Source organism: Elephantulus edwardii, unplaced genomic scaffold (assembly GCF_000299155.1).
Source record: "Elephantulus edwardii isolate Elephantulus edwardi_28Jun2011 unplaced genomic scaffold, EleEdw1.0 scaffold00027, whole genome shotgun sequence".
Taxonomy (NCBI): Eukaryota; Metazoa; Chordata; class Mammalia; order Macroscelidea; family Macroscelididae; genus Elephantulus; species Elephantulus edwardii.
The window spans coordinates 21,513,406-21,523,527 of record NW_006399777.1 but is presented as its reverse complement, the minus strand read 5'-3'; the positions used below and the strand labels follow the sequence as shown (position 1 = coordinate 21,523,527).

The window sequence follows — 10,122 nt, the reverse complement described above, 5'->3', positions numbered from 1 at the left end:
TCACCCAATTTGAATAATATTGCATGAGTTCCTTGTTTTTCAATGCAGTGTAGTATTCCATTGTGTGAATATACCACAGCTTCTCTATCCATTGTTTGTTGATGGGTTGTTTCCAACTCCTTGCTGTTGTGAACAAAGCTCCAGTAAACATGGGTGTGACCTTTGTATTCTTGACGTTGAGCTGTAATCCAAACTGAAACCTGCAGTAAACGCCTCAAAGTCCTCCTTACTCTCAGACATCAAGATTACAACCTAGGAAAGCACTCGGGGCAGCTGGACTCTGCCCTACAGGGTCACCACAAGTCGGAACTGAGTTGGCAGCAAAAAATTCAGTGCAGATGTGTTTTGTTGTTGTTGTGAGTCGGTAAGTCGGAACCAACCAACTCATAACTGACCCTCTGACAGGTTTTCAGAGGCCTGGGAGGAGACTGCCCATCCTTCTCCCACAGAGCAGCTGGTGGATTTGAACTGGATGCCTTCAGGACTGCAGCACAGCTTCTTACCACTAGGCCACCAGAGCTTTTATATAGAAGACAAGGATGTCTTCTGAATGTCCTATAAATTGTCCAATGATTGAGTATTTTTCTCCAAATAAACTACACAAGAGTTTTGTTTTTAAAACTATGTTATAGAGCTGCTAGGGATCGGAATAGACTTGACTGCAATGAGTTTGTTTTATGTACCTTTATCACCTCTCAACATTGCCAACTCACACAAGTGACCAACTAGACAGTGGGCTTTTTAAAGCCACTGACCCAGTCTGCTCATCTGTGTATCTCAGTGCATGGCACACTAACCAGCATAGAGTTAAGTAAGTAAAATGTAAGTATAAATATAAAAATATAAGTAAATACATATAAATATGGAATCCAGTTTGGAAGTCGTCTGTAGCAGCCAGATTCTACAGAGGCTTGTTTGCTGGTTCTGAGGAGGATTAGGGTAGAATGTTGACTCGCTAATGGGTGTGAGATGATGTGATTTGGCCTCCTATTTAAAAACGCATTTGGGCCTGCCTGGCTTTAATTGTTTTTGGTCAAACATTCTTCTAAGTGGGATAGCACTGGTCTGTCCATTTGCTCTACAGAGGTAACTCATGGTTGCTGTGATGCTAAACACTGTGACACTGATGTGTCAAATGCAAGAATGGTTACCCATGGTGGACAGTATTTGGTGGAACTCCCCAATTAAAATAACCTTGGAAGCAGGAGTGGCATCCACTTGTGAAATGGCTTGCCTCCGGAAACTCTATGAATGTTGAGAAATGGTGAAAGTTATACAAGTTTCAGGTCTTTCATTCATAGGGTCGCTATGAGTTGTCTATGACTTGATGGCACTTAACAACAATAACATATATAAATATATAAATGAACACATTAATGAACAAATGATGTGATCTATATAGCATTGACTTAGAGCTATGGAAAGTAAGCAATATTAGGAGTAACCAGAAAAGAAGAAAAGACAGGAACTGGTAAACATTTTTTATAGGCTCAATAGAAGTTGAGAACTGTAGCAATCTGTTCACAGCAAAATTTTAGCCGAGAGCATATTCATTAGTATTTTTTCCAATTTACTTTATCAAGACTTTGATTTTTTGATGGTTTTGCTCTGACATAGACCTAAACCAATTGTTACCTACAGAAAAAAAAATTCCCTTATATTGGTAAACATAAAATTTATAACTGCCTTTAAGTCAAGCTAAGGAGATACACCAAAGTGCAACAAATAGCTGCCTATTCCTTTTTTCTAAATCTAAACTTATAGTCCTCAAACCCATCACAATAAAACATGGTTATATCAGATACTTGATTCATAAAATATCTAGTGGATTAACACACACATACACATATATAGATATAGATATAGATATAGATATAGATAAACTTGATACATAAAAATAGCTAGTGGGATAAACACTTCCTTTGCACAGAGTGTGTCTGAAATATTCTCTTTGGTACTCAAAGCTCTCTTAAAGGTCTAGAAAGTTTAGAGCAAGCACTAAAGCTGTCATTACAAAATAAAATCAGTTCTGCAGTCACATCCTTTACTTACCCAGTACGACTCTAAAATCCTCACCATCCAGGTGCAGTATCCACGTGTTGGTGGTTTTTGATCTGCTCTCCATATACTTTTTGAGGCTTTTCCCATTGATTTCTAGGGTATATTCATACGCAAATCCACTGACGGCATCTATGTTTATAGTCGCCTTTGTCTGGGCAGCCCCCACGTAGAAGGTTTCTTTGCCCACCAATTTGAACATCCACTCTCTCCTTATCTCCTCCTAAGCAGTGAAATGAGAAGGTTGAAAACCAATGCATGGAAGAAATATAAAAAATATAAACAAAAATAAATAAAATCATGTTAGAAACATCAAGTCATCAAAATCGTGCTACTTTGGCTATAGAACTGTGTTATTGCATGATGTTAATAAGGCTTGAGGAAAGAAAGACTCTTAAATGTAAACACCACAAATTATATGCTATGAATGCTGTAATTATTTTGCGCTACAAACAGTACAGAATAACTACTTTGCTTTCTGTATTCTTTGCAGGCCAAAACCAAAGAAAGAGTGTAAGAGAAAAGTGCTGAATTCACAGAAGAAAATGCCCCATGAATAATGTCAGGTTCTGTTTCATGTTTTACAAAGTAACATTTTTTCTTTTTCTCCTACCTTTCCATCTACATATACTACACGTTTGCCTGACGTGGTTCCATGTTCAAACTCAATCTTGTGGACTCCGTCACTTAAAGCAACCTCCCAAACAGCTACGAGATCCGTCATTTTTTCTAGGTTATAAGGAGACCTAAGGGAATAAAACAAAGGCATTACAATGTACCTTGTACAGCAAGCTAATAATTAATCCATGCAAGGTAAAAACAGTAACATTTTACATCCTAAATATTTCCAAATTATAAAACATAAACATGAAAGTGATAGGCAAAAAAAAAAATCTTAGCCACAATACCTATTTTACCCTCTCCCTTTAAGATACAAACTACTTATGGGTATATATAGATAGTCTGACAATTCCAAACAAAGCCACCTTAATATTAATAGGATTAACTAGCTAACAATCTATCAGTGTATCCTTAACAGTACTTTAGGATAGGCTGCCAAATAGTGCCCTGAAAGACAATTAAAAACAAAACAAAAACTTCTACATTTCCATCTGATTTAAAAGGTACAGGAAAAGGGGGGGGGGAACCCACCCAAAATAAAAAGCTCAGTATTTATTTTTCCTCCAGATCTGTTATTCTAGGACAAGAACTGGTTAAACTTTCTAATTTAAACTAACTACTTGGTATTTGTTTAGCGAAGAATACTGAGGAAAAATAGCTGTCATGTAAAGATATATCTTCATTTATTTCAAATAGAAGTGACACAAAGTAGTATTAGAGAAAATAGTGACTCTTTTTTAAACAAATTTTATTTTATTCTTTTTTGTGTGTACCGTCAAATCAGATCTGAATAGGAGGAGATTGCCCCTCCTTCTCCAGCAAAGCATCTGGTAGATTCGAACTGCATATCTCTGGGATTGCATTGCAGCTTCTTGCCATTAGGCCACCAGAGCTCACAAAAATATTGATTCTTGGCACCACCACAGGAAAGCTTGCCAGCCAAATGAAGGATTCTGGTTTGTAAAAAATTTTTGACACAATTAAACCATTTTTCTATCACTCTGTTGTTTTTATGTGCCATCAAGTTGGAATTGACCCATAGCTGACCCTCGAGTGGGTTTTTAGAGGCTGTAAATTACATGGGAGGAGACTGCTCATCCTTCTCTCGCGGAGTGCCACGTGGATTTGAACCACCGGCCTCTCTGTTGACAGCACAACTCCTTATTCCGTAGGCCATCAACGCTCTCTCATATTATTCTAAGATGTAATAGATTTTAGCTTTGAGAGAACATCTGTTAAGAGTAATAATTGGAACTGCTAACAGTTACTAAGTGTTTACTATGTGCCAGGTACTGGAGGGGTTCACACGCATTAATTCAAAGCGTCTTCATCACAAGGTGGGTGTTGTGATTATCCTTGCTTGTTAGACAAGGAAACTGAGGCTCAGAGAGGCATGTAATATGGTAGGGATGGGATTTAAACCCCAGACTCCAGACTCCATACCCTGTTCTACACAGACATCAGAAACTGGACACAATAAAAGGATGTGGGCATTCTGAAACAGTTGCCAGGGGCTCTGGGCTGAAAACATTTGGTGACTTCATATCCAGGTCACATGGACAAAAGGCCATGTTTAGATGGTAACAACCTCCATGCCTGGTCCTAAATCATAGTAAAACCAGAACTCTGCGTTATGTAATTTATTTATTTATTTTTTTAAAAAAAGATGTGTTCTGTGCAGAGTCACCTAGGTCAATCTCTCTTCTGAAAAATCACCATGGTCTTGAAAGTTTCCTAAGTTACTGTTAGGACAAACGCGAGACATTTTACCTTTCGTCATCTTCAAAGATAGGACTGTCCTCTCCAGATGCCATGACTGGCAAAACAGCCTTTAATCCAATTAGCAGCCAGGAAAGGGAGAGGAAAAAGCAGAATTGCAGCAAAGAAAGATTGAGAGCAACAAAGCTGACATCTACAGAAGGGTTTTCTAACTTTGCGTTTCAGCGCTGAAATTGCATGCAGTTTCCGGTGAAACATCTTTTACATACAACAGAATTGTAATCTCTAAACTTCAGGGGGGAAAGGTAAATCTTATTTTTCTATATAGGTTTAAATATTTTTTTTTAAAGTACATAGGGCTTATGCTAAGCATTAAAGCACAAAAGAGCTGGAACAAGATTAAAGAGTTTCTTAAGGTCTTAAGCATTTACTACTTAGGCCCAAGTACCCCAAGAGCATGAGAAAGTACACAAAACTCCAGGAAAAACCTGATGCATGCTCTGGGGGTGTCAATGGTACACAGTGATACAGAATTTAAAGTGCAATCTTCATATTGCATTTTAGAAAGTTAAGTGATGATGGTAGAGTATGATTTCTAAAATTGTCATGTCAAAGCGAGTTTGCATTTGATGAGTTTGAGAAGCTCGGGCCAGCTCAATTTAGTTCATTTACTCTTGCAGATGATGATGATGATTCCCCAAGTTATGAAGGCTTGCTCTGGGGTTGTCAGCAGGACCCAGGCCAGAACTGGAGCCCAGGACTCCCGTTCGATCAACTAAACAGGAGAAACTGGGCTGCAGTTGCTAAGTCAGTCTTACTAAAATTAGAAGCACATACGTATCCACATGCAAACAAAACCCTCCACATTGGAAGATTTGGGATTAACGGCTGTCACTATTTTGTGCTCGTCAGGTCTCTCCCTATAGGATCTGTGCTCTCGCTTGGGCCCGAGCCAAACCTCTTTGGCTGGAAACATCGATTGTGGGTTATGTACCTCTGAATCAGAACCGACTCCTAGCTGGGTCTTCAGAGGCTGTAAATTGTACAGAAAGACTCTTGGCCAACTTTCTCCTGCAGAGCAGCTAGTGGATTTGAACCACGTGCCTTGGAACTGGCAGCACGATTTATTACCACTGGGCCCCCAGCGTTCTCTCTAGAAAGAGCTCCTAGGCACAAATGGCTATAAATATTGTTAAACAAGTTGGAACTCACAAAAAGAGTCTAAAATTAAGTGTTTTACAAAGAAAAGGAGATAAAGATTCAAAGCACTTTATGCTCAAAATATTTTTAAAAGAGATTATAGCAGTACTAATTTGGGGATTTCTCTCATCTTAAGAAGCCCTATTATATCGCCTTTGGAAGTGGAGGGTGTCCTGACACCATAAAATGAAAGAGAACACAAAGGAAAGAGTAAGCAGCACAGATTACCAAAGCTTTGGTAAAACATCCTTTGTATATGAAAGTGCACTTATGGATGTCATTCAAATTCGGCTCCACCCCTTATCAGAGACTCCAAAAAAATTCAAACCTATAGCAACTGCCTGATACTTCACCTATTACAAATTCACACTGAGATAAGTCACGGTCCCACCTCAACTGGAATAACATTCATACAGAGGCATAAAAGATAAGACAGCAATAGTACAGAGAAGATCAAGATTACATTTTTGAAAAAGTTGTCTCCAAACTACCAACATTCATTCACACATTTTAAAACGATTTGCAAAATTTCTTTTTTTTCTCTTATGTACCATCGAATCAGATCTGACTGGCACACGAGGAGACTGCCCCTCCTTCTCCAGCGGAGTCTGGTGGGTTTGAACTGCACACCTTTGGGATTAAAGTGTAGCTTCTTTGCCACTAGGCCACCAGAGCTCCCTGTCTTCTTCTTTTTTTTTTTTAATTTTTTTTTTTAATTTCTTTATCACTGAGGTCGCTTAGTGCTTAACTTGCTGTGGTGTTGGCAGTTTGAATCCAACGGCTGCTCCTTGGAAGAAAGTCAGGCAGCCCCCCTGCCATAAAGCTTTATTGTTTCAGAAACCCAGTGGAGAGCTGCTAGGAGTCAGGCTCAACCTGACAGCAGAAAGCTTGAGTTTTGAGAATACATAATGGTCAGAATAAATGCTGATGCACTTATCTTGATAACCTGACATAATTAAAGTCACTGTATTAAATCTGATTCTTTTGCCCCCAATACAAATCATTATGCAATTATTAGCTTCTTTGTTTTTCTACAGCTGTTGTGAATGAAGAATAAAAAGTTGCTCTAACACGTAGTTGTATTTTCCAGGTTTGACCTGGAGAGGATGAAACCAAGCTGCTCCGTGGAGGTAAGGATTTTGAAGCTCCATACTTTGGGCATGTTGCCAGGAGGGACCAGTCCTTGGAGAGGGACACAATGCTTTGGAGGGTGGAGGGAAGGCACAGGAGAGGAAGACCCCAGATAAGATGGATTGACTCAGTGCCTGGGGGCAGGTGTGTTGGAGATAGGCAGGGTAGGGCAGGCTTCAGAGCTATTTTACATGGGGTCACTATGAGTTGTGGCTGACTTGATGGCACATGACAACAGCAGCCAAGTCACATCCACGACACACACACATAGCCGACAACATACAGTTTTCTAGGCAAAAGACTGAACTATTTTACCAATTGTTCCTGGGAAATTGACTAGCATATTTGACTTTCAAAGGCAACAATGCTTCCATTTCCCCCCAAATTTTATATCTTTTTCAAAGGCAGAAAAACATACTTTCTTTGCAAGGATTAGAGTGAGCACTAAACTGTAACAACCACAAACAAAATATCAAAGAGATTTTTCAGCACGGAGGTAGGAGAGAGGATCCCCATCAGATCACCTCATTTCTTTGCTTCTTTATGGAGAATAAGAGGAAAGGTGCACATCTCCAGATGCTAATTTCCTACCTCTAAACACATCAGCAGAGAACTGCCAGAAGTCCAGGCTGGGTTTAGAAGGGGTTGTGGTACTAGGGATATTGTAGCTAATGTTAGATGGATCTTAGCTGAAAGCAGGGAATACCAGAGGAATGTCTATCTGTGTTTCATTGACTATGCAAAGGCATTTGACTGTGTGGATCATAACAAACTGTGGCTAACACTGAGAAGAATGGGAATCCCAGAACACTTGATTGTGCTAATGAGAAACCTCTACTGGGACCAAGAGGCAGTTGTCAGAACAGAGCAAGGAAACACTGCATGGTTCAAAATTGGGAAGGGCGTACGCGGGGAATGTGTCCTGTCTCCATACCTTTTCAACCTGTATGCAGAGCAGATTATCCGGGAGGCTGGGCTCTATGAGGAGAAATGTGGGGTCAAGATTGGTGGAAGATCTATCAACAATCTGCGATATGCAGATGATACAACCCTGCTTGCTGAAACTAAGGAGGACCTGAAGCGCTTGCTGCAGAGGGTCAAGGATTGCAGCCTCCAATATGGATTGAGGCTCAATGTCAAGAAGACAAAGATTCTCACCACTGGACCAATTGGCAGCATCAGGATGGATGGTGAAGAGATTGAGATTGTTCACAGCTTTAGTTTGCTTGGCTCCATAGTCAACACTTTCGGCACAGTAGCCAGGAAATTAGAAGACGTATTGCCATGGGAAAGTCGGTTGTTAGGGACCTCTCCAAAGTACTGAAGAGCAATGGTGTCTCTTTGGAGACTAAGGTGCGTCTAGTACAGGCCATGGTCTTTGCTATCACTTGTTATGCATCAGAGAGTTGGACAATGACTAAGGAGGATAGAAGGAGAATTGATGCTTTTGACCTGTGGTGCTGGAGAAGATTTTGAGGGTACCATGGACTGCTAGGAAAACAAACAGATTCATCCTTGAAAGGGTCAAACTGGGCTGCTCCTTGGAGGCAAGGATTCTGAGGCTCTGTCTAACATACTTTGGACATGTTGCAAGGAGGGACAGGTCCTTGGAGAAGGACATAATACTTGGTAGGGTGGAGGGACAGTGCAGAAGGGGAAGGCCCCCTTTGAGGTGGATTGATTCAGTGATTGGAGTAATCGGGATGGGTGTATCGGAGATGGTGCGATTGGCACAGGACAGAGCAGAGTTTAGGGATGTTGTACATAGGGTCGCTATAAGTCACAAGCAACTCGATGGCACATAACAACAACAACAAGCAACAAAGGCTTTAGGGAGCTCCAGTGGCCTAGTGGCAAGAATCTGTGCTACAATCATAAAGGAACGCGGTTTGAGGCCCATCAGCTGCTCCAGGGGAGAAGAATGGGGAACCTCCTCCTGTGGGATTAACTGCCTCGGATCATCAGAGGGTCAGCTATGGGTCAGTTCTCACTTGATGGTACATAATAAAAACAACAGGTAATTTTAGGCTCTTCTTACGCATTCACTTTTCTAACAAGGCTGTGAATTGGCCAAGAATTCATCTGGAGTAAGAAAATGTTTCACATGTCCACCATAACTGTTGTCGTTGTTAGGTTCCTTGGAGTCGAGTATGACTCATAACGACCCTATGAACAGTCATTCTGAACCCTGCCCCATCCTGTGCCGTCGTCATCATCTCTGCCACACTAGAGCCTGTTCTGCAGTCACTGTGCCAATCCATCTAGTTAGGGGTCTTCCACTCATTCTCTGAGCCTCTGTCTTTCCAAGCATGGTGTCCTTTTCCAAGGAAGTACGAAAGGTAAAACTTGTGGCAAGAAGTTGCACTGCAATCCCACAGGTCTGCGGTTCGAATCCACCAGATGCTCTCTTAGAGAAGGAGGGACAATCTCCTCCTGTACCAGTCAGATCGGATTTGACAGCACACACACTGAAGAAATTTTTTATTTAAAAAAAGACGAAGCTTGGTCATCCTTGTCTCCAAAGAACTCGTATTCTCCATTAATAAATGCCGTCTACTTTTAAAGGAAAAATTGTCTAGAATTAACTCTGCCTCCTGCTTTGGGCTTCTCTTTTACCCCAGAAGTTTCACTATCTTGTAGCCTCTGTCACTTTAAAAGTAAACATCATTTCAAACTTTCAATAAGCCCTGTAAAATCTCAGCACTTAAAAAAATATAAATCCAGAATTATTTGTAAGACCTTGAAAGCATCAACAAAAGATAAAATAATTAAATGAACTTTATAAAAATGAAAAACTTTTGAGCCTGTAAGGATTTTACCTTTTTTAAAAATGTAGATACAACAAACTTGGAAGGAGAAGTGACATCCACTTCCATAATAACTTGCCTCTGGAAACACTATGAACCTGGAGAGAAGATGAAAGACACCCAAGCATCGAGAACTCTCCTTCATAGGGTCGCTATGAGTCACCTGCAACTTGACGGCACTTAACAACAACAACAGATACAATATACAAAATGAGAAAAATGTTAATAACCATGTATGTATTCAGGTTTTAATATACAGCATGTTGTTGTTGTTGTTATGTGCCATCAAGTCACTTGCGACTCATAGCGACCCTATGTATAACAGCCCTCAACTCTGCTCTGTCCTGTGCCAATCGCACTGTCTCTGACACTCCCATCCTGATTACTCCAGTCACTGAATCACTCCACCTCATAGAGGGCCTTCCCCTCCTGCGCTGTCCCTTCACCCTCCCAAGCATGATGTCCCTCTCCAAGGACCAGGTCTCTCCTTACAACATGTCGAAAGTATGTTAGATGGAGCCTCAGAATCCTTGCCTCCAAGGAGCCACCCGGTTTAACCCTTTCCAGGATGAATCTGTTTGTTCTC

At 40.7% G+C, this 10,122-nt stretch overlaps 1 protein-coding gene across 1 annotated transcript in view; it reads right to left on the bottom strand.

The window, feature by feature from the left end:
- FAIM (Fas apoptotic inhibitory molecule) overlaps positions 1-4,501 on the bottom strand; it is a 7,773-nt gene extending 3,272 nt beyond the window's left edge. The window contains exons 1-3 of the mRNA XM_006883429.1: positions 4,450-4,501; positions 2,672-2,804; positions 2,053-2,281 (exon numbers count right to left, since the gene is read on the bottom strand). Of these exons, the coding sequence (XP_006883491.1) occupies positions 2,053-2,281; positions 2,672-2,804; positions 4,450-4,493 (406 nt within the window). The 5' untranslated portion in view covers positions 4,494-4,501. The remainder of the gene's footprint in view (positions 1-2,052; positions 2,282-2,671; positions 2,805-4,449) is intronic.
- Between the last annotated feature and the right edge of the window lie 5,621 nt (positions 4,502-10,122).